At 40.2% G+C, this 23143-nt stretch overlaps 5 protein-coding genes across 6 annotated transcripts; 2 read left to right on the top strand and 3 right to left on the bottom strand.

Moving 5' to 3' along the window:
- Nucleotides 1-4448: 4448 nt before the first annotated feature.
- LOC116201417 (PTI1-like tyrosine-protein kinase At3g15890) lies at nt 4449-6569 on the top strand. Its single transcript, XM_031532658.1, has 4 exons — nt 4449-4525; nt 4672-4834; nt 5237-5499; nt 5592-6569. Exons 1-4 carry the CDS (start codon nt 4479-4481, stop codon nt 6334-6336), a joined length of 1218 nt encoding a protein of 405 aa, XP_031388518.1. The 5' UTR covers nt 4449-4478; the 3' UTR covers nt 6337-6569.
- Nucleotides 6570-8114: 1545 nt separating this feature from the next.
- On the top strand, nt 8115-11313 carry LOC116199037 (probable receptor-like serine/threonine-protein kinase At5g57670). Of its 2 annotated transcripts, none has more exons than XM_031529324.1 (10): nt 8115-8402; nt 8504-8631; nt 8726-8844; nt 8934-9049; nt 9138-9497; nt 9590-9844; nt 9937-10094; nt 10226-10441; nt 10542-10691; nt 10812-11313. In XM_031529324.1, exons 1-10 carry the CDS (start codon nt 8276-8278, stop codon nt 10959-10961), a joined length of 1779 nt encoding a protein of 592 aa, XP_031385184.1. In that variant the 5' UTR covers nt 8115-8275; the 3' UTR covers nt 10962-11313. The 2 variants fall into 2 exon arrangements, with proteins under 2 accessions (XP_031385184.1, XP_031385185.1); XM_031529325.1 differs by having other exon boundaries at nt 8116-8402; nt 9141-9497.
- Nucleotides 11314-11834: 521 nt separating this feature from the next.
- LOC116198472 (zinc finger protein CONSTANS-LIKE 5-like) lies at nt 11835-13350 on the bottom strand. Its single transcript, XM_031528624.1, has 2 exons — nt 12603-13350; nt 11835-12503 (listed from the first exon to the last, which is right to left on the bottom strand). The coding sequence occupies exons 1-2, from the start codon at nt 13281-13283 to the stop codon at nt 12126-12128; spliced, it is 1059 nt and encodes a 352-aa protein (XP_031384484.1). The 5' UTR covers nt 13284-13350; the 3' UTR covers nt 11835-12125.
- Nucleotides 13351-17240: 3890 nt separating this feature from the next.
- LOC116200242 (ADP-ribosylation factor 1) lies at nt 17241-21104 on the bottom strand. The gene is made up of 9 exons (XM_031531052.1): nt 20934-21104; nt 20648-20832; nt 20508-20546; nt 20330-20392; nt 19183-19201; nt 18539-18650; nt 18085-18132; nt 17750-17880; nt 17241-17581 (listed from the first exon to the last, which is right to left on the bottom strand). The coding sequence occupies exons 2-9, from the start codon at nt 20748-20750 to the stop codon at nt 17548-17550; spliced, it is 549 nt and encodes a 182-aa protein (XP_031386912.1). The 5' UTR covers nt 20751-20832; nt 20934-21104; the 3' UTR covers nt 17241-17547.
- Nucleotides 21105-21510: 406 nt separating this feature from the next.
- On the bottom strand, nt 21511-22471 carry LOC116200241 (uncharacterized protein At4g14100-like). The gene is made up of 2 exons (XM_031531051.1): nt 21928-22471; nt 21511-21842 (listed from the first exon to the last, which is right to left on the bottom strand). Exons 1-2 carry the CDS (start codon nt 22421-22423, stop codon nt 21652-21654), a joined length of 687 nt encoding a protein of 228 aa, XP_031386911.1. The 5' UTR covers nt 22424-22471; the 3' UTR covers nt 21511-21651.
- Between the last annotated feature and the right edge of the window lie 672 nt (nt 22472-23143).

Genomic DNA, 23143 nt, shown 5'->3' on the forward strand with positions numbered 1-23143 from the left:
CTGCTTGTTTACTTCATTCAAATGTGCAAAAGATGCTAGCCGCACTTAAAAGCCGAGTACTCTACCGTTCAAAGATCGAACTGCCAAATCGCAAACATTGGTGCTATAAATTCCAAGGGGTTCGGCCTAGTGGTTAATGTGCACCCAAATTTGCACCGAGACTTAGGTTCGAATCTCCTTAGAGCCACCAGAGCGCCTTTAGCGTAATTTCCTGCTTCGTGCGCTGCCGGGAGTTCACGGAACCTCGGGGATTAGTCGAGCGAAGTCCGGACACCCCGGGTTAGCAAAAGAAAAAAAAATAAAAAATTGAGTGCTATCATATAGCTTTGTATCGGCTAAGTTTTTTGACCGGCCCTGCTCCTGCCACAACATTTGCACATTTAGACGCTATGACCATTCTACATCTATTTAAGAGGAAATTATATGAAGAAGAAAGTAGGAATTAACTGCTTTATGTTGGGCATCTGGTTACGTTTAATTAATTGGAACCTAAATGGGGATGATGATGAGCAACTTGTCATGTTGGAGTCCTACATGTTTGGCACTACACAAACACATTCTAGTGCATGCAGCACTCATATCATATATATGGATATGTAAACTTCGAATGGCGTGCTCTGAGCAACAATCATTGGATTTAATGATCTCTGATGAGGTAAGCCAAAGCCACTGTTCCACCAAAAGGGGAAAAAGAAAAATGAAAAGGGTAAGCCACAATACCAGTGATAATAACAGGATGTCACCAATATCTTTTTTTTCCTACATAAACATATCTAAAATATTAATTCTAAGTAGAGATTTGGGGTGTAATCTCAAGCATCTATAGACATACGTACTATATCCAAAATCCAGCATACGTGGTTGCTTGGAGACTGCGAAACAATGATATATATTGGATGCAGGAAGATCACATTATCATATAGATGATCTCTTGAAAAGGCATACGTGATATATGGCTATGAGGTGACATTTCTTTAATTCGATGACAGAAGCTGCCGTAAAATGCTTATGCATGCAGTTATGTGCTAGAGTTCATGCCATTGAACTATCAAATTGTGTGGCCTTTCATCCCTCTGAGATGTCATTTAATGTGCTTTATCATGGATTTGTGAGTGTAAATGAACATGGATCGAGTCTGTGTCTCTCAAAATTTAATATTTCCTCAGTTTAGAGAAAAAGAAGAGTTAAGAGCTAAAACCAAGACCCAGAAACGTGAAGCAAGAAATGATTCTAATTTCGAACCTGAAATTTCGATTTGCAGGTTCTAATATGAATCATTTTATATATATATAGTGAAAATTCTATATATAATACAATCATCCAACACCGGTAATCTATAATTAAATATCTATATCTATGCTATTCTAACGGGAGAAACAACTTTTTAGTGTAACTTTTAAGTTTTCCAAATATCCTTACTAATTTTTTTTATTATTAATAACAACCATTAGATTAAGGCTAAATTATAAATATTTATAAATAAATATCCTATTTTTTCTTCATTACTCCCCGCTCTCAGTACTCTCTCCCATTAATCTCCCTCCCTCTCTCCCCTTCTCTTTCCTCTCTCTTGCCTTATGTTCCAAATCACCTGCTCTTTCATCACATAATTTCCTTTTTTCTTAAATTAGTTTCATTATTAATATTTTAATTTATAAAAACCCTTTTTAATTGTTATGAAATATCTATATACATATTAAATTTTTTTGAAAAATAATTATGTTTTCCGAGAGAGAAAGAAAGAAAAGTTACGATACGTTGTGAGTAAAGTATGCGTCTTTTTTTATTAAAAACTAGAGTAAAATTTTCTTTAAATTCATTTTATAACAACAGAAGTAATTTTTTAAAATTGTATAATTTATTTCAATTATAAATAATTTACTAGAATCACCCAAAAAATAGATAATTTACTAAAAATTTAAGCAATTTATTTCAACTAATTTTTCTAAAGTACATGGAAGTTACTCAATAATATGAGCTACTTTATTATAACTTTAAGCACGTATTATACAATCACTCTTGAATAATGAAACCTTCGGCCTCCCATATTTAAAGTATTGAGAGTAATAAATACATAACCAATACTGTATTTAACAAAATTAACCTTTTAAATTAGATAGTTATAACATTTCAAAAATCTAACATGGTATTAAAGCACAAATTTGATATGGTGCGCACTCATTTGCCCACTGTTTAATTCAACACAAATGGACCTTTAAAACTAATCCAATACATAACCCACGTCGTATTTGATAAAATTAACCTTTTAAACTAAATGGTTGTGTCATCTCAAAATTTCTCATCAAACTTTATTCTTTATTAAAAACAATGCAATGTATATGTCTATGATTTGACGCATGAGTACCTACGCCTTGAATAATAAACAGTCTCAAATGTGAACAAAAAGGAAATTTTCAGAACAAGAGGTAAACATATCATAACTTCCTACTCACAATATTTAGTCTCGTATACCTTATCTGTTCACTGATAAATGCATGAATTCTTATGTATTACTTCAAATACACACACACACATATAGATACACAAACATATTCGCGATATTCACACCAAACATTGTCCCCGTGATTTCACAAGAACAAAGAACCAAATAATCCTGTCGGCTTCTTGAATGCTACAAAACACACACTCACACTTACTATAAGGACGATATTGATGGGAGACTTCATATGGGCCTCAGGTTGGCCATCAACGTTGACGTACGATTCAAGGCCCCAAGACTAGCTAGGCTTGGCTTCATATTCGGTGTGCACCTGATATATCCGAAAGTTCAACGAGTCTTGATGAATTCATAACTCTTTTAATCATAGATTTTCTGAATTCATAAGACTCGAATAAAAAAGTTTATTTTAAGAGAAATAAATTAACACCAAATCACTTAAAGTTAGACTTTAGCTTCTTGTGGTAGCTGAAAATTGTGAACTAAGGAGAATTAAGATTCTGAAGATCGAAATGGATCTCTTTTTCTTTTATTGTTACAATTTGCTTGACCTCTCATAAGAGGACCTAGAATTTAAAACTTTTGGAAGGAGATGTTCGTGAGGGGATGATGAAGAAGATATTTTATCCAAGTTATGGAGGTTAATATAAGAAATATCATCAAAATATGAAGAACAATATGTAAATTTATTTATTAAGACGTCAAAATTTTAGAGAAAACGACCGCCTTCTTCAGCCCCTCGGTCCAGCTCTCTCATTGATCTTTGTCAATGTGTCAAATCAGAACATTCCCTACCCTATTCTATTTCCATGTTATGCATCATTGCAAAATGACTGTGGCTGTGTTTCTGCCCCAAATTTATTCAGTGGAAAGAAGCTTTGAAAATCACAATTCATTTCCCTCCTCTCTTTCTCTTCGATTCTCTATTGTAATTTGCAAGAAACGCGCTATTAATATACTTCTTTAAAACTCATGACATAAGCAATATATTGTTGTATCTTTTCCTGTCATGTAATATATGAACATGCGAAAGAATATACATATAAATATATATGACGGGTGTGTATATATACATCTCACTATATATTGAATTGTCTTTTGCATTTGGATCGAATATATAGGGGAATTTTGTTATGTGCATTGTTTAGTCATAGAAAGCATAACTATGAAATGAATAGTTCGTTAGTTAGTTAGGCAATCAATAGCTTTCAGCCTGCTTATGTGTGTGTGCGTGTGTGTGTTGCGGTGTAATTCATCCATATGGCTTCAAATCAGATGCTTAATTATGTTTAATTATTTAATTAGTTAGCATTGATTTGGCCCCATATGATTCGTCAACGAAAGAAATATCACGCCATCTCTTAACCTTGACATTGATACTTATTTTTCTATGTGATAGGCTAATAGAGAGTTCATTAATGTCAAAAGACTGATGATTAGTTTTATCTGACCAGTAATCGCAGTACACATAAACCGCATTAATTAGTAGAACCCTTAGCTTAGCAGGTTTGGGAATAAACTATGTTATTCATATAAAGATTTGGTTCGAATTAGTAGGAAAGATTGCTCTTATATATTATTGCCATCTGGAAAGAAATAATTCTATTTCCAGATTGGCAAATCAAACAAGCAGATAATTACTGGAAGAAGCTTGTTACTAGGTCAATTGTTGAAGCTTTTATCATGTCATCGGATCACGGGCCATTCATTTGTCGGAGTTGTATATGGATCAATTGATCGACGGACTAACATCAATACGGTAAAATCTCGTCAGTGAAATTTATAAGGGTATCGCCGTTCAGCTTACACTTGCGAATAAATCAGCTCCATTTTAATAATAATAAAACACATAAAAGAATTAGTATTTAAATTAGGCCGGCCAAGGCCAGCGGGCAATTGCTGAAATGTGTGAAAGAGACAGAAGAACCCTAACCTCGGTTTAAAAGAGGAAAATCAAACACAAAATGGCAACAAAAAGAACATTGACAAAGCCACTGAGGTTGTCAAGAGAAGAGAAACTATGGGATCATCTCTGAGTTGCTGTGGCTCAGAGAAAGTCGATGACGGGTATTCACTTAATTACCTACTTGCTTATCAATCGTTTGTAATTAATCACAATTTCCCTTCCGATTCAAATGATATTGATAGACTATGATGACAATTGGTTTGTTATAAGCTGTAATTATAATATTTTTGTTCGATAATGCATATAGGTTGACGAGTGGGATCGGAGGGCCCGGAGGGAATGCATGTTCGTGGAGGATATTCACGTATAAGGAACTCTATGCGGCCACCAATGGGTTCAGTGAAGACAACAAGCTCGGGGAAGGAGGTTTTGGTAGTGTTTATTGGGGCAAAACATCCGATGGTCTTCAGGTAATAATTAATACTCGTGATTATTAGTCGATTTTAATCGAGTGAATAACTTCATATTGATTAGCTAGGTTGTGACTAAATATTCAGCCTTGAAGATATGTGTATTAATCTCCGCATTTTGAATTCATCATGTCATGGACTAATCTTCTTTTTTCACTATTATGTAAACTCGTGTTATTTTAGGTCATGACACGAACGATATAATACAATTTCATATTTGGACTTGGTCGCTTTGTGTGTGTGTGAATGTTGCCTCGTGCCAAATGTAGCTTAAATTATATCACTTGTGAATTTATATGCAATATGTGGACGGTAAGACTTGGACTACAATTATAAGATCAACGGGCAACAGCTTGCATCTTGAAAATGAACTGTTTCACCTGGTGACGATCGAATGAACAGATAGCGGTGAAGAAGTTGAAGGCGATGAACTCGAAGGCGGAGATGGAATTCGCGGTGGAGGTGGAAGTTCTTGGAAGGGTCAGACACAAGAACTTGTTGGGCTTGAGGGGTTATTGTGTAGGCACTGATCAGAGGCTAATAGTGTATGATTACATGCCAAATCTCAGTCTCCTCTCCCATCTCCACGGCCAATTCGCGAGCGATGTCCAATTGGACTGGAAGCGGAGGATGAAGATTGCGATCGGATCTGGTGAAGGATTGCTGTAAGGCCAAATTCTATTAACTGATGACTTGATCATTTGTGATGAATAAATATATATGGTTCGGCTCCATACGTGACCTCATGTGTTTTCAGGTACTTGCATCATGAGGTGACCCCTCACATAATCCACAGGGACATAAAGGCGAGCAATGTCCTGCTGGACTCAGACTTCGAGCCACTCGTGGCGGATTTCGGGTTTGCTAAACTGATCCCAGAAGGAGTCAGTCACATGACCACCAGGGTGAAGGGCACTCTAGGGTACTTGGCCCCCGAGTACGCAATGTGGGGAAAGGTCTCCGAGAGCTGCGACGTGTACAGCTTCGGGATCCTCTTGCTCGAGCTCGTGACGGGGCGGAAGCCCATTGAGAAGCTCCCGGGAGGGGTCAAGAGGACCATCACGGAGTGGGCCGAGCCCCTGATCGTGAAGGGGCGGTTCCGGGACCTGGCAGACCCGAAGCTCCGCGGGAACTTGGATGAGGCCCAGCTGAGGACGGCCATCAACGTGGCAGCGATGTGCGTGCAGAGCGAGCCGGAGAAGCGGCCTGACATGAGGGAGGTAGTGGGCCTGTTGAAGGGGCAAGATCCAAGAGGCCCAAAAGGGAAAGGGGTGCAAATGAGGATGGAGAGTGTGAAGTATGGGGAGGACTTGATGGCAATGGATCAAACAAGTGATGATGATAATGATAATGATAATGATAATGATGATGGGAAGGATGAGATTAGTGGAGATGAGAGCAATGGTTATGGGGTGTTTGGGGCTATGGAGGTCCAAAGAATCCAAGACCCTTACCAAAGGTTTGGGAACAATAGAAGATTTGTAGCACCTAAACGTGTGTGAGAGTTATGGGCTTCTTATGGCACTCGTCCTCTCCATCTCCCATATTGTAAGGTATACATATATAGATATATTGTTCATCTTTGCTGCTTCTTCTTCTTCTTCTTCTTCTTCTTCTTCTTCTTCTTCCTTGTTAGGCAACATGGATTGTTTGATTCATATCGAAATTTGCATTTTTGGTTCAACATTATCTGTCGGGAAGACGGATGGAATTGATTACTGAAATCACGTGTATGTAAAGATTGTATTATCATTTCCGTTGTTGCGATTCTTAAAAAGGACTTCTTTTTATATCTTTCATTCGATACGCCTTTTCATATCCAAAACAATATTAGGCTATTGTAATTGGATAATGTTAATTTATGATAACTACAGCTGTCAACATGTATTAATGCAGCAGCAGTGAGATTTAGAAGCTGATCAAAACTACATTAACCCAAAATGATACAGATTCCCAGAGCGAGGGGGCAAATTGTGATATAGTGTAAACTTCAAGGGCCACATTGAAGTTTTTTACTATCCAGAGATCCATGTTTGTTGGATATGATATTGGGCTAGCCCAAGGTTAGAGCTCCAGGGCCTCTTACAATGTGTCACGGCCTAATATTATAATAAGCTCTCGAGTTTCATTTTACAATACTTGAGGCCATGACCTCAAATTAGTGGCAAGACCATATAGTACTAGTAACTTACTAGTAGTAAGACCTCCGTGACCGTTGAATTTCAATATATCTCAATCTTTTGTCGATGTTGCTCCCAAAGGTCTTTTATAGTTCTCAGTAGAGCGCATTGTGACACGTATATACAGATGAAATCGATACCATGCAGAGTCGTCACTTCAAAAGAGAACTTGTGATCTTATTTATTTGAATAAATAATGACATTTGTAATCAAAAGCTCTATTAATGAACATAAGTCCAGGACAAGTAAGTATGCAACATATGATTGCAAGAATGATGAACAATGACAAGGAAGACTTGGAAACTACTCTCACCCTTCTCATAGTTATTATAATAATAATAATATGTGACAGTTGGTGTCTTCTCAAAGCCTCATGCCATGATATAAAGTAAAGGTAATATATATATGTTAAGGCTATTTGAGTGGCAAATTATCCTCTTCTACCAAATCCAATAATTCTCTGTCTTGGACCTTTTCACCTATCCAAAGCTTCTTTTCTTTTTCTTTTCAAAATAGTCCTCTCTCTATCTGTGTGTGTGTGTGTGTGTCTGGCTTACATACCAAGACAACATCGAACCCTATCCTCCCCACAACTTTGCTTACTCCCCAAAGCACCCAAAATTGATCTCACCCTTAATTAAATTTCGAATTCCATCGGATCACTCATCATAACTTTTAGACAATTGCTAGGAGAACGGATGCATGAATCACATTTCCCCTTTACCGTTCCCGATTTCCGTTGATGGTCGATAATATTGCTTTTTGTAATACTTCTATAGAAATCTCGAAAGAGATTATGACACTTAATGTTGGATTCGGTTCATTGACAGTCCTATGCATGTGTCCATGCAGTTCGTACAATTGTGAGTTTATGTCTAAAAACAGACTGTTGAGGTTAATAATTATTGTACACAAGACATTAGGAGAGGGGACTTCATGAGAGTTTTGTTTTTCTGTGGGGCACTGCAGAAAGATTGGAATGCCTTGTCAAGCAAGAATAATTGATAGAGGGAGAGGGAGAGGGAGAGAGAGAGAGAGAGAGAGAGAGAGGGCTAAGGTGGCCTCCATCCTCCAACTGCCCATAATGATTCCACACTTCTTCCTCCCTCATCAGCTCCATTTTTAAAGTTGAGCAGCTTCAAATACTTCCTATCATTGTCAAGAAAATCATATTTGGTCTCAAAATCCAATATTTGAGGATCTCAATTCTCGGCACAGCATTGATATTTTGTCTGCCATTAGGGAAAAAGCCTAAATAAAGATGGTGCCCTCTGCTAATATTCTCATAGGCATCTCCTCGGACCCGAATCGCAGCAGAGATCTCCTCTCCTGGGCCGTCAATGTCTTGGCTCATCCCAATCACCACATTGTTGCCCTTCACGTTCTCGGTCAGTCATCCTCTCTTACTTGTAACATTAGTCATTGTCGTGATTTCACTATATATAATCTCAATGCAATTTGCTTGTGCTTATTGGTCGTGGATTGACAGCCGGAGGGCATGCTAAGAAGGGTGGCGAGGTCTCAAAGTCGAAGAAGTACCAGTCGAACGTTCGCAGAGCAAAGGCCTATGTTATATCGCTGCTCGGAGAATTTGCTAAGAGCTGCCAGTCCAAGGAGGTAAGTTTACATATGATCAAGATCTGCTGCACTTCCTTGTCTCTTAACTTTTTGCTTAGTTCGGATTTTGAGAAAATGTTTTTATCAAATGCAGATTCATTTGGAGGCTAAAGTAGGATTCAGCACTAGTGTTGGCAGAGGACTAGTCCAGGAAGCAAAATCACTCTCCACAGAATTTCTTCTCCTCGGAGGTTTGAGAGGCCAAGAGAACCAGTACGAAGATTCATTTCGTGTATAGTAGTTTGTCTCGATGCTTCTACACGGCTACTCACAGCTGATAACCGAGCTTCTTCTTTTGTTAGATATCCATACAAAATCTTAAGGTATTGCCTTGACAATGCCCCCAGGGGCTGTGCGGTGGTCTCCATCACAAAATTCGACAGAGCGCAACCTTACTTGGACTCCAAGCAACTTGAGGGTCTGTCCTATTAATTCAGGGAAAGAGAGAATGTCAGTAACTTCAATGTTTTCACGGTTTTCTGATAATGCGATTCTTTCTGTTACAGCAGAATCATACTGGTCCACTTCAAAACTAATGTCCTCCCCAGTTTCAAGCCTTATCGAGTTGAAGAGTAAGAACTCTTCTCCGAGAACTGTACTCGATGACTTCTTGGACATATCCCAGAGCACAGTGGGAGACAGTTCATGCTTTGATGACTCGACCGTCAGATCAAGTACTCACGATTTCAAAGGAACAGAACCCGACCGGAAAAAGCAGATGTCCCCTTGCAAATTCATATCATCTTTGCTAAATTCATCCCTGAGAAGAAGAAATGGAAGAGCTTCAAAGGGACAGAAATACCAGCCTCCTCTAAGATGCTTTAGCCATGAAGAGATCTTGAATGCTACAAATAACTTCCACCCAGGTGAGATTGGAAATTATTCTGGTGACCTGCACTTTAGTGAAATTATAATGTGGTCCTCCAATTATTGATTGGTTCCATTTTCCTATCAACAGACAACATGGTGGGACAAGGTGGGTACTCAGAGGTGTACAGAGGAGACCTCAGGGATGGGAAGGCCATAGCAGTAAAGAGACTGGCAAAGGACAACACAGACGAGGCCAAGGAAAAGGAGTTCCTCTCGGAGCTGGGGATAATCAGCCACGTCCGCCACCCGAACGCCGCGAGCTTGGTCGGTTACTGCATTGAGAATGGACTTTACCTTGTCTTTGAGTTTTCCCTCAATGGCAACTTAGCCTCTGCCTTGCACGGTAAGGAGTCGATTGAGTTCTATTAAGGCGAAACGCTTTTTAGTTCAATTTTGTACTGTCGAACGAATGCTAAGATTTGTTTGCTTTTGCAGGTAAAACGGGCGAGACACTCGCATGGTCCGTGAGATACAAGATTGCCATAGGAGTTGCGAAAGGTTTGCACTACCTTCACAAACGCTGCAAGCATCGAATTATACATCGGGACATAAAGGCCTCAAACATACTTCTCGGCCCCAACTACAAACCACAGGTTGTTTCTCCGATAATAAAATTGTATCTCTTGAAACAACTAATAAAAAAGCCTGCAAGGTTGAGTCACTTTCAGTTCCATAGACATTAATTTCTTTAACAGGATCGAATGTCTTTTGTACCCTTAACCAGATAACTGACTTCGGGCTGGCAAAATGGCTCCCGAATAAGTGGACACACCACGCTGGCATTCCGATCGAAGGCACGTTCGGGTACTTAGCACCAGAGTACTTCATGCATGGAATTGTGGATGAGAAAATCGACGTTTTCGCATTCGGAGTGCTCCTACTAGAGATCGTTACTGGCCGGAGGCCCGTCGACTCGTCAAAGCGAAGCCTCCTCCTCTGGGTACGTTCTCAACCCAGAACTTTTGTGATCTTCATATTACACCAATTTTTCACATTAATTCATGTTTGGAAATTTGTCGTGATCTTTATACATACCGCAGGCAATGCCTCTGATGGAATCAGGAGAAATAGCTCAATTGGCCGATCCAAAGCTGGAGGGCAACTACGATCTAGACCAGTTGCGCAGGGTGGTGCTCACGGCCTCGTACTGTGTAAGACAATCCTCGATATGGCGCCCGATCATGAGTGAGGTACATCAACCATATAAATTTGCTTCGTGAGCAGGTTGAAGGCCACATATTTTCTTATGATCGGTTTTCGGGACTACGACGCAAAGTAATTATAAATTCCTATGCAAAATGTGTGTGTAGGTTTTGGAGCTGTTAATCAACGGGGAGGACTCAGAAGCAGCCAGCCGGAGCTGGAGAATACCAAAGTCTACATCTGATGAAATGGATGATTATTCCATGGTTTTCGGGTACGAAGTCCCGACAGACATTTCCTTGGAGGATTCTTTATAGTTTTATCCCTAAACAAAATAACAACTTCAAATATATACACATGCGCAATGCGGAGTTTGCTTATTTTAATCGTTTGATTAACCCCTTAGCCTGACAAAATTTCCGCTGAATTTTCTAATTAAATAACTTCAGATTTCTTCGGTCAAGAAATATGAGTAGTGGATCATTAATTTGTATAATTAAAGAATTTTATTAGTCCTTTCTCTCTATGTTATTGTGAAGCATTTATGATGTTCTCAAGTTACAGGGTATCATCAGTGCTATTGCTAAGAGGTTTTCCTTATATTGTGGTCTGATAGTTGTAATCTTATACTTCTACTTGTCAATAAAAGAACAGATACTTTGTGTCATATGCATGCGCGTTTTTGTATAAGCAAAGAACATATAGACATTCACCGAAAAAAAAAAAAGAACATATAGACAGGTTAATGTTATCGGCCAACTAATGATTGATAGAGCAGCTATGATCTATCCAATGAGGCTTCGAACGTTGATCCAAGACGACTATGTGTAATTTATCAGGCTAAGAACCATAAATTTTTGTAACCCGAAAAAAAAAAAGAAAAAAGAATCATAGATTTTGATAAGAAAGGAAAGGTAATTTTTTTTGGGTGGTAAAAAGAAAAGGTTATTAGAAAAATGTACTTGAGGAAATATGTAATGTCAATTGCCATATAAAGAAAGTTAAAAAATGGGAAAAGTCGTGATATGCTAAAAGAGGAAACTAAAGAAATGTCGGCCGTCCTGCTCGGAAGATACCTCGTATGAATCCCAGTTTGATGCTTTTGAATATCCTCGACAAGATATTCTATGCATTGAGTAACATGTGATAAGGATTTTTTTGCGTTGGTCGAGAAATTAGAAGTCATGAGAAGACGAGAAAATCACACGGCCAGTTTAATAAACTATGATGAGAATCTCATTTGGAGCTTGATGGACTTGCTAACGCTCGATTCTCATCTACGACATTTATAAAATATGGCCTCTGCCATTACTTATTACAGTACACACTTAACGAACCGGATTTATATATTAATCCAATTAATACCAGATTAACAAATCAGCTTCAGTCCAACATCTTCCCTTTTCAAGGCCTACATCCACCGAGTTAATATCGACTTGATCTATTAGATCCTTCATGGCATATAAACCTCGACTGCATGATCAGAACGTGGGAACTACGCCGAATTCTGCATCGGTGAAGAAAACCGAGGGACATGCCCCGTAGATATTGTCGACTAATTGCCCTTCGACTTCGGTTCTTTTAGCAAACCGGCCTTTGATCCTCGGCCTGCTCTCGGCATAGGCTTTCCTCGAGGCGTATCGAATGGTTTTCTCGAATTTCCGGTTCTTCCTCTTCTCCTTATATCTCAAGACCCTGGCCTCGCGGTCTACTCCGCTCAGCTGAGTTGCCTGGATATTAATCGGATGCGTGTTGTGGCTCGGTTCAGTAAGGCCGCTACTGCTCATGCTTCCGATGTAAGGATACGACATCTCGGATCCGTCAGGGACTACCCCAAAATCTTGCGAAGACGACGATGCCTGAAATAGTCAAAACATAAGACGATATATTATAGCTTACACAAAATGAATTTGACTATGAGCAAAAAAGTTGATATAAGCATAGAGATGTGTGTATACAGTTCGGGTGAAGGTCTGCGCCGGTAAGTTGAACGATCCGTTGAGCTTGGCGGACCGGCCGAAGTCCACGTGGAGACATTTCTCTGGTGACAGCTCGACCGGATCAGGGCCGGGTTTCGACTGAACCGGGACCAGGCCGTCCGCGCCCGATGCGTTGAGCCCGTCGGAGTTCCCGAAGTCAAGGTCAAAGTAAGGGTCGTTGAAGAACGGGTCGACGGGCTTCACCACCTCGCCGACTTCGGGGTCGATGACCGCGGGCACGTCAGCGTCCTCGGGCAGTTGGGGGAGGAGCAGACCATGGAGCATGTGGGAGGGCTTCACGAGGTGGCCGCCAGCGGCGGAGGAGGGGTCTAGGAGGGGCTCGACGGGGAGGCGGTGGTGGCGGCGGGCGAGGGGGTTGGCGGAGTGGATGTCGGCGTCACAGGAGGAGCAGAGGGCGGCGGCGTCGGCCCGGCAAGTGACGGCAGCGGGGGCCTGCTCGCAGACCTCGCAGAGCCAGACGCGCTCGTGCCTCGAGGCCACCTTGTTCGCGCCGTGGATCTCGTCGTCGCAGCCGAGGCAGAGGAAGGCCGAGTCCGCCCGGCAGAAGAGGGCGGCCGCAGCCCCCTTGCAGGAGTCGCAGGGCCGAGACGGCACCCGCCACCCCGGTCCCCCGTTCACGCGCTCTCCACCAATTCCCATATCTCCTCTCTCTCTGGGGTAAAGTCAAGTGGAGGGGGAGGATGGGAGCAATTGCTTACATAAGATCTGTGGGTGTATGTATGTATCTATCTATCTGACTCTTTTAATCCTTTTAGGGGGGCACAAAAATCAGGATGCAACAAATAGAGATCCGCCACGTTGATGATTCTGGGCCACGGAAAGGATTTTCTGACAAATTGTTTGGGGGCGATGGCGATGTCCGGGAGGGAGGAGTAGCTGTCAGATGTCTTGGTCTGAATGTGTGGGGACTACCCGTACGGTAGGAATTATTTATTTTGGACAAACGAAGGATGGCTATTGTGCTACCAGCGTAAATTAGACCAAATTGATCCGACTTTTAATCGGATTTCGTGTTCGAATTTTGTGAATGAATAAAATTTATATTGAAAAATCTTTCATATCGCTTGGTTTTATAATTTAATTTTAAGATTTTAACTTTAACTCTACTCACTACACATCAACTCTTTCAATTCAAAAAGGTGAGTCTCATATATAAATTTATATATAATTTCATTATACTTAATTCGATTTTTAATATTAAATTCTCTCAACTATTCATTATTTTTTCAACAATTCATTAACACAATCATTACATAACCATCACTTCCTCTTAACTATTCATTATTTTTTCATACTTTTTTTATAATTTAACAATACAATCATTACAATCTAATAAAATCAAAATTCAACTATACTTAATTCTAAAATCAAACACACCATTTATTTCTTAATAAATTGATTCAGTTCAAACTGAATTAATCAAGCCCTTTGAGTTGTCGGATATCAAATGCACACCTAAAAATGGTGATTATTGCCTAAATTGATAGAATATATTTTCTTCAATTGGTTAGATACTCTTTTATAGTCTCATGGGGAGATAAATCTTCTGCTTTGAGAAAGATTAATAATGTTTCCAACTATTCATGAGAAAATCCAAAATCAACCTTTTGAGTTCATATTTTATTATATATTATGTCAAATTATATTATATATAATATAAAAATGTGAAGAATTCTAAAAAAGGGAAGAGAAAAAGAAAAGATGTAGAGCGACTATCACCTTTAACCTATAAATTCTAAATTAGATATTCGGTGAAATTTACTCGTATATTTTTACTGACTATTAGGATTTTTATATCATTATTATATTAAGGTCACGAACTTTCTTTATAATCGACAAAAATCTGAAGATTTCTTTCCCTTTTTTTTTCCCTCTTTTTGGTAGAGAAGAATCCTACTTCATTTATCGCATTTTATCAATTCTCTATTTGCTGTGATAATATGTGATCAATCTGTTCTTGCTCTATATGTTAACGAGTAAAGACAGTCTTGTCATACGTATAAAGCATGTACATGTTTCATGAAACACATAGGAGTAACACTATTTTGACTATAGGAGTAGCACTATATATGCCACTACTTCGGGCGACCTCTTACCTAATGACGATAATCAATAATTAGCGGCCTCCGAAGACAAGTACCCTCGAGGCCGTTAATATTTAGGACATTGTTAAGGTAAAAGGAAATGAAAAAATGAAGCCACCAAAAGGTAGGATAACTATGCCATCGCACTAGTTGAGGGGTCCCCCACTATAGTGTTGGCTCTTCGCCCTTTGAAAAGCTTTTCGATGTCTTGAATTGCCAAAGGATATTGTTGCAGATTTCTTCTTATCTGTAACTTAATCGATACTTCTATGGAAATTATAGAATATAGGTAAATTTAAACGGATAAAATAAAATAAAATTGAAAGCTCTTAGAGGAGACAATGGCTGTCGCATTCGAACTTCCTTCTCTTGGTTCATAAACCTGAAGAGCTGTTTTGTTTCGTATGTTTGATATGAAATCCTTATTCATTTGCACGCCTTTGAAATTGCTCTTTAAAGAGCATAATCCGCTTTGAGAAAAGGGGTATAGTGTAGTAAATAATATTCTCGTCTGGTAACCTAGAAGTTATAAGTTCGATGCTCGTCATTAGGACTACATGGAATCGGGTCGTTTACCTTAGCTATGTGGATTGACTCTCTCTCTCTCTCTCTCTCTCTTCTTGTTTAGTCGAAATATTTCACTTCATTTCTTAGACTTCTATTTGGGTAGATGATCCCTCACCTCCAAGCTGATTCCGGGGCCCATTGCTAGCTACGGGGGCTACCGTGCTCTGCCATTTATGGCAACATCAATGATCCTTATTAGTTTAGCTTTTGTCGATCATGAAAATTTTCCTCTATGGTTTGAACTGGTGTCGGGCAAACCCTAGCTGGTAAATGAAGAAAATTAAAGAAAAATCATTTTTTTTAAAATGCTTCTACGTAATAAATTACAATCCAAACGTAGAGGGAAATCGTTAAAGCTGGTGAAGTTATGACAATATCGTAAAGCAATGGAGCTGAAACTTATTAAAGTTTCCATTTAGGCAGTTCCGCTCAACTACACATCATGTGCGCGTTTGGTCACCCTCTCGGCCTGTTTCGTATTCATAGTTAACTACGGCTGGCCCCTCCCGTCCCATCCTAACTAGAATAATTCATGGCTTTTGCAAACCCGTGATATCTAATGGCAACCGAGTTTACGTGAAACCAAAGACTAAATGTATTAGTCTCATCTAATATCATGTTTTCTCTTCAAAAATTGAAATTTTCAACTACGAGTCCCGGGAGGAGTAAGAGGCTGAGATCCCCCAAAACGGACTTACGATAGACTTTAGGATGAAGAAAATATAGAAAACCTTGGAGTCCGTAAGAGATATGGAGATATTGGCTCACAAATCGTGAAAGGTCAGTGTCAGGGTCTTCCCACTCAGTATGGCAGACAAGCTGGTCGGCAGGACCTGTCCCCTTCCTCTGATTTTGCTTTCCTTATTTTGCATGAAAGAACGAATTATTTTTCTTTATTTACGGGAAATTTGGTTTGGACCTTCTATCTATTCTTCTCTCAAAGAATGAGATGTCACGAAGACGGTTAAATTTAAACGATTCCATCCTTGTTAATTAAGATTTCGAATTTAAATCTTATAAATGAAAAAAATTCATGACTGAAATAGTTTCTCTCTTAATAAACCGACAATGAGATGTCCAATTTATCAGTTAAGAGTAATTTCCGAGCATGGGTGTTAATTTATCTTGATCATGAAATATTTTCAACAAATTTTGCACATCCATATAAAATAATTTGCGGATTATACCATATCTCCTTATTTGTCCATTCGCAGTGATAAATATTTTATTTCCCATCCCCTAATGGATAATGAGATTGATTTAGACAAGTCAAGCTAAACATATGCAAGACAAGAGGGGACAATGTAGTGGCACACTCTCAACTGGTAATTTAGAGGTTGTATGTTAGATATCTAGTGAGATTACATGTGCGATTTTTATTTATTATTATGATTTATATTTCATTATAATAGATTTATTGGGAAAACAAAGAATATCAAAAAAGATGTACCTAGTTAATGTTGTCGAAGCCCAAAACCCACAATTATTTTGTGAAAATATATAGCAAAGAAGAAACGACGTGCGAGATTACACATATTTGGTTCGTGGAAGAAATAAATGCAGAATGGAATCGATAAGAGAATGTAATTTGCAGGCATACGTGACCATGTTCTAATGGGATTCAGACCTATTTGTTGATGAGAACGTAAAAGATTTTAGTTTGCCAAGCATGGGCATAAAAATTCTTCTCGGTCGATCTTCTGACCAGACCCAACCATGCGAGCCCACTTTCTTTACCAAGCCTGCCTGAATTCCGGCTTTAGCAAACCGAGCCTATGACAGATCTATACATTTAAGGTGCTCTACTCCTTTGCTGGATCCAATCGCATTGCTTTGGTTAAGTAGTTGCTGCTGCAAATGATCCCAATTCTTCGAATTGCCAAACGAAGAAACTGTTTCGAGTAAGAGACTGTGGGTCAAGCAAACCAACAGGGGAGAGCGGAAATGTTAAAAGCATCAGTAGTCCTCGTAAATACTTGGAATCTAGAGTTACAGTTAATTATTTTTTACGAGCAGGAGAGGTTCGAAGAAAGTAAAAGAGGGAAGGGAAGCAAGAAACCTAGAGAGCATCGTCACTTGTCACGACATTCATATAATACCTCTATGGAAATTTCACACCTATAGGAAATAAAGGATCTCATTTGCTCCAAAAATCAGTGTATGTCCAATGATATTCCTGGCAGAAGAAAAGAAAATCTCGGCTGAACAAGCAACACAAAAGGCAGAGGGCAGAATTACTTTCTGGTCCTTCTTTAGCCTCCTCCCGACTTCAATGTATTACTTAACCTGCATAAGGAATCGCATGTCTATTAACAACACCAACAAGGACATAAGAAAATTATGATTTGCGGAGTGCATTCGGTTGTCAGTATAGTCACATAACATTCACTCGTGTAGGAGTTACAAGGACGTGGTAGATATTGCATGCTACTATTGGTCAGGTTGATGGTTTACCAGTCCAAGCCTTCAAATAGCCCTTCTCCTTTGATAGCAGAGGTTTTGAAGATAGCCCACTGGCGATTCTTGATCTTATGCAACTCCAGAGCCTCAGCGATTGCAGCATCGTCAAGTGCTCCAGGGAGATCCTAGTGAAAACCAGACCGATAAGTATGAATTGAAGAAGACAGGGAGCATTGAAGAAAACAATGAGCAGGAGGTAATGCCCAAAAAGTGTTTGCGTGATGATTTGTTAGCCACATAGATTTACTCAACATACTATTCAGCCACACAGCAACTAAAATGTTTTGAGAGGCTCCAAACATTCGGCATTTGGACAGAAGGTAATTTACCTGCTTGTTGGCAAAGATCAGTACAACAGCTCCTCTTAACTCTTCTTCCTGCCAAAACAGTAGGATTTTTATCAAGCTGTAACGGAATTTGTAGAAAACAATAGTATATGACATGACATGCACATAGGGTTTTCCCTCCCCCCCTTTCCAGCTTGAATTCAATGACATGCAAACATAAGAGACAAATGGTTTTGATGAAGGGCATATGAATCACAGTACAGCTGTGTCAGTTTGACCATTTAAATGAATCGGTCCTCCAGCATCGCACCAGCATATTCAATAACTAACAGAAAGTAATTGTATCTCAAAATTCATGAGACACTGTCAAAGGACCAACATTATTGCTGCTTTAGGTGGAGAAGCTCTTCATTCAGTCAAATACTTAGGCGGAGAAGCTCTTCTTCAGTCAAATACTTAAGCCCAAACAACAAATGAAAAATCAACTTATCTTTACCTCCAGGATTGCATGGAACTCATCTTTGGCAATTACTAGTCTATCTGTGTCGCTCGAATCAACAACATAAATTATGGCTTGCGTGTTTGGAAAATAGCATCTCCAATATGGCCTGCGTCCCAAAATAAATCAGCAGGAGATACGTTGAGACAGGTAAATAATCTATCAATGGTTACTCGAAAGTCCGAAATGTCAGTTCTGGATAGAATTCCAATGGGAAGCTAGGTTCTTTTATTTTATACTTGAATTCTTTGACGACTTTTCACTCATTTGAACTCAACATTACATTTAGCCTCACTTATCTGCTAAACCGCGCCTTTTTTTTTTTAATGTAAAACACAAACCTAAGAGTATAGCTAGCCAAGCCAAGAGAAACCAGAAAAGTCCTATGTAACTTCTAACTAATCGCGGAGCATCATTAATCTAAAAATACCGGCTGCAGACATGCAGAGAGTTCAGTTAACATTTGAGTATTTAAAATTCATTTTAAACTAATAAAAAATAAAATTTGCACAAGCTGGAAAGTTATAACTCGTACAACAATTTTGAATTAACCGGACAAACATAAATGACTCATGATAGGCTTAAGTTCCACACCTCCAATCTAGAAATTAAAAGAATACTATGCTTCCTATAAAGATTACCTGATACTTGTTTGCCCACCTGCATCAGCAAACACCAGTGCATCAGATCAATCACTCGAAAGTACTTTTCACCCCAAAAAAAGGAAAAAAAATGCACAAGTCACTTGAGAAAGGATCATAAAAGTGTAATCAATTACTCTGGATAGCATTTCATCATAAGTAAAAGGTCATCTATAATATTGAAAAAACTTAATTATGGCCAAGTATTTACAAAGTAAAGCAATCAGAAGATAGCAATAGATCAAAGATGCATCAATAGGAGTTAATGGAAAGGAGGAGAGGACATAAAGACAGGCAGCAACGGCAGCAGCAGCAAAAAATTGCACATTTCTGGAGTCAATACAAATGAAAAACGAAAGGGAACTGCATCCAGTGGGGAGCTGCCAAACATGTGAAGACAACAGTAATAGCAATTCCAGCCACAATTGTAACTGATGTTTCCATTCTTTCTCTGCATATTTTTGTCCAATGCAGCAACATGCTCCATCCCAACATTCAAAGAAAAGAAAGCAGAAAAACCCCATTGTTACTTCTTACGTAGCATCTTCCAAAGAAATTCAGTGTACCCAAAACTATCAACAAGATATGCACCCATTTTGAACTCCCCACATGTTACATCAACTTGGATTCATCACTCTTAAATGATTGATACAACTAACATGATAGTCTCTGCATGAAAAAGAAAAAGCATAATGCAGTTTAATGAGATAAATGAAAACAATCAAATCCCATGCATTGCTCTTTGCTTGGATTTGGAGGGAAAGGGAGGAGAGAGAGTGGGGTTTCTGGAAATATGCTAACTCCCCTCCACTCCCCTTTCCCTCCAATTTCCCTCAATCCAAAGAAGGGGCAAATGTAGGCAAATTGGTAGGATCGTTCAGTTCCATATTCGCATTTTATACTTAACCATTGACAATCAATGTAAGCAATTAACAATTGCGTACCCCATAATTTCCATTGACCATTTAGGATCCAAACTAGAAGCATATTCTTCTCAAGCAGGACATCAAAAACCAAATGGCCGCACACCTTAATATGCATCAGCCTACTCTACCAATGATACAATACAACTGCGATACTACATCTATAAAAAAAATCAACTGGAAAGCGTAAGAGATAGATGGAGATTCGATATCAAACGGCTTACCTAGATCCCAGACTTGAAACTTGATGTTGTTATACTGCACGGTTTCCACGTTAAATCCAATTGCTGCATGAAAGCAGGACAATGAAATTAACCACGCAGCCAACTTTCACCTCAGCCAAGCAGAAGCTGAATCTGCAAAGTCTAAACGCATCGGCCGAGAAGATATGCAACGACTTACTTGGAATAGTCGACACAACCTCGCCCATCTGCAGACGATCTGAAGCAGAAATCCCAAACAATGACATGAGCACGTCAGTGAAAAGAACTACGAATGAGGTACAGAAGGAGAAGGCCAAGCGTGAAACGGGAGAGACGTACAAAGGATGGTGGTTTTTCCGGCATTGTCGAGGCCAAGCACGAGGATCCGAGCCTCTCTGTTGCCGAACAGAGAGGAGAACAGCCGAGTGAACATGATACCCATGGCGACAGCTGGAGTCCGCTCAGATCATGAAAGTCGCCCGATCGGAAGAGATCGGATCTGCGAAGCAGCACGCCGGTGCTCCCTGAAAAGCCAACCACGGCGAGCTCAGATCTGTCCGCCACCGGAATTCATCCCCCTGCAAGAGTACGGATCAATCGGATGCGAGCAGCGAGCGGAAGGTACCTGAATGGAGCAGGAGAGGGCCTGCCTGCGAGGTGAGCAGAAGAACCGGGGACCAAAATGGAAACTTCGACAAAGTTTGGGTACAGGAATCGAGGAGGGAGCTCTTTTTTCTGGTAGCGTTGATTCTATTCTGCTTCTCCCTCCCTCCCTCCCTCCCTTCTCTCTGGTTTTGTCAGCAACCGAAGCTGGAGAAACAGGCTGAAGAGCTGAGGAGAATCTGAGGGGGTAGCGATTCCCTGCGTTCTTTTCTATCGTGCAGTCGAGCACTCATTGGTTGGAGGCGAGGCCGCACGTCAGGGCTTATGGCATTACTCTGGCAGTACACGTCGGATAAGCCAGGGAGCTTTGTAGTACTGCATACTCCATGCGCCCGGCGTATATATACTCGAAGGTGGCTGGTGTACGCAATATGCGAAGGCCCGTGGGCCATGCATACGATTGCATATGATAGGCAAGGAAATAAAGGCCCATGCGGAGGCTCATGAGAATTGTTTGGATCGGTAAGTCGACGGCGAGTGTCATTGCACGAGCGTCTTTTTGATGGACGAAACGAAACTGCTTAAACCAAGCCATCAAATTATCGAGAAAATATGGTTTCACTTGACTGCAAAAGCCATTCGGTTCTTCGATACCGTGTCGTTGCGAGGAATGGTCATTAGTTACAGCAAAATGTTTGAAGAGTGATGTCTTATACAATTACAAGGACTCTACTCAGAAGTCATTGATCGAGGACACTAACTAGTAAGGCCCGATCAGAATTTCCTGTGAGAGGATTCACTGTACAAAAGTCATCGATGCAGCGACGCGCCTTAAGCTCGAGATCTTGATTGAAGCAATATGAAGGAGCTTGAGTCACCGAATCATTGAGAATTGCGCCCTCCTCGAATGTCATAACATGCGACGAAATTCCTGAAAAAAAAAAAAGGAGGGGGGATTTTAAGAAAACAATTTTTTCTGCTGTTATGATTTTGACAAATAAAGAAGGGACGCTTACCATCGTAGAAATCCCAGCGCACGGGCCTCTTCGACACGACATCCTCGTAGTACCAGATAAACTCGGCCTTCCCCCACACGTGACACAGGAACCCGCCATCAGTCAGCTCGGTGCCCAGATACCTTGCTCCATCGAGCATGAAGTCGGGCCGGGGGATCCCAACCCCGAACTCCATCACCTGGCAGCTCTCCCCGTCCCTTTCGCCGGTTGTGTAGTAGAAGGACGTTCCGTTGTCCCATTCAATGTCGTAGAGGACCACGCCCAGCTGCTTCTGGAAGATATTCACGTTCCTGCCCCTGGGCCAGTCATACCACAGGTCACTCATCTGCAGGTTCCCTTTGCTCAGGTTCATGTAGAGCAGCGCATGGAACCGGTCCGGCCATGGGGTCGGGATAGGGTCATCCGAACTCGGGTTCATGCTCATCTTCGGGCTACCTGAGATCAGCTGGAAGAGAGCTAGATGGAGCAGGGCTGGTAGAAAGAACTTCAGTTTCATTTTCTGGAGTTTTCGTGCTGGGTGTTTGAGAAAAATGTCTTTTCGCCGGACTATCTTTATAAGCAGGGGGGGGGGGCCATATCCCTTGTTAGTGGCTAAAATGGAAACAACAAAAGGTAGCGTTCCCATTTGTGGACTGTATCTATTAATGTGTGTGGTACAAACGACACTATCTCACTACACGTCCTACCGCGCTAGAACGACCCAGACTCCGACTGTCGGTTTTACATGACACGTGAAAAAGCAGGCGTGTGTTAAGTATTGAAACTCGCACATTATCGTTACATGACATGTTTTAGCGTTACATACATGCTGAAGTGCCAATGGAGAATCATCAGCAGATCGAACAGACAGTTCTTAAACAGATCAGATCGATAGGCAGACTAAACAAACATCGAACAATTAAATTACTAGAGACCCATGGAGAAAGAAGGATTTGCAAGCAGGAGATAAATAAGAAGACTTAAAAGTTTGATATGTATTCCATTATGGTCAAAAACAGATACAGAAAGATCTGTTGTTATAGGACATATCATTTCAAGGAAGATCGGATTAAAGCCTATCCATTCGGTTCATTCGGTTCATCTCCTTTATTGGGCCTCTCTCTTAAGATGTACTTACTACTCCTACCTAACAAGAACGGAAGAAAATAAAATGGATGATAACTCCTGATATATTCCATTATGATAATTTTTTACAGCACAGATTGGAATATCATCT

Source organism: Punica granatum, chromosome 3, assembly GCF_007655135.1.
Source record: "Punica granatum isolate Tunisia-2019 chromosome 3, ASM765513v2, whole genome shotgun sequence".
In the NCBI taxonomy this organism is placed as follows: Eukaryota; Viridiplantae; Streptophyta; class Magnoliopsida; order Myrtales; family Lythraceae; genus Punica; species Punica granatum.

What these genes read in the sequence shown, in the direction of transcription:
- LOC116201417 (XM_031532658.1), top strand. Translation starts at nt 4,479, where the DNA reads ATGGGATCATCTCTGAGTTGCTGTGGCTCAGAGAAAGTCGATGACGG. An exon ending in TCAGAGAAAGTCGATGACGG is followed by an intron (nt 4,526 to 4,671) that starts GTATTCACTTAA and finishes TAATGCATATAG; the next exon opens with GTTGACGAGTGGGATCGGAG. An exon ending in AAACATCCGATGGTCTTCAG is followed by an intron (nt 4,835 to 5,236) that starts GTAATAATTAAT and finishes TCGAATGAACAG; the next exon opens with ATAGCGGTGAAGAAGTTGAA.
- LOC116199037 (XM_031529324.1), top strand. Translation starts at nt 8,276, where the DNA reads ATGGTGCCCTCTGCTAATATTCTCATAGGCATCTCCTCGGACCCGAAT. An exon ending in TTGAGAGGCCAAGAGAACCA is followed by an intron (nt 8,845 to 8,933) that starts GTACGAAGATTC and finishes TTCTTTTGTTAG; the next exon opens with ATATCCATACAAAATCTTAA. An exon ending in TACAAATAACTTCCACCCAG is followed by an intron (nt 9,498 to 9,589) that starts GTGAGATTGGAA and finishes TCCTATCAACAG; the next exon opens with ACAACATGGTGGGACAAGGT.
- LOC116198472 (XM_031528624.1), bottom strand. Translation starts at nt 13,283, where the DNA reads ATGGGAATTGGTGGAGAGCGCGTGAACGGGGGACCGGGGTGGCGGGTG. An exon ending in CGCAGACCTTCACCCGAACT is followed by an intron (nt 12,504 to 12,602) that starts GTATACACACAT and finishes TGACTATTTCAG; the next exon opens with GCATCGTCGTCTTCGCAAGA.
- LOC116200242 (XM_031531052.1), bottom strand. Translation starts at nt 20,750, where the DNA reads ATGGGTATCATGTTCACTCGGCTGTTCTCCTCTCTGTTCGGCAACAGA. An exon ending in CGGAAAAACCACCATCCTTT is followed by an intron (nt 20,547 to 20,647) that starts GTACGTCTCTCC and finishes TTTCTGCTTCAG; the next exon opens with ATCGTCTGCAGATGGGCGAG. An exon ending in CTATTTGAAGGCTTGGACTG is followed by an intron (nt 17,582 to 17,749) that starts GTAAACCATCAA and finishes TTCCTTATGCAG; the next exon opens with GTTAAGTAATACATTGAAGT.
- LOC116200241 (XM_031531051.1), bottom strand. Translation starts at nt 22,423, where the DNA reads ATGAAACTGAAGTTCTTTCTACCAGCCCTGCTCCATCTAGCTCTCTTC. An exon ending in GCGCTGGGATTTCTACGATG is followed by an intron (nt 21,843 to 21,927) that starts GTAAGCGTCCCT and finishes TTTTTTTTTCAG; the next exon opens with GAATTTCGTCGCATGTTATG.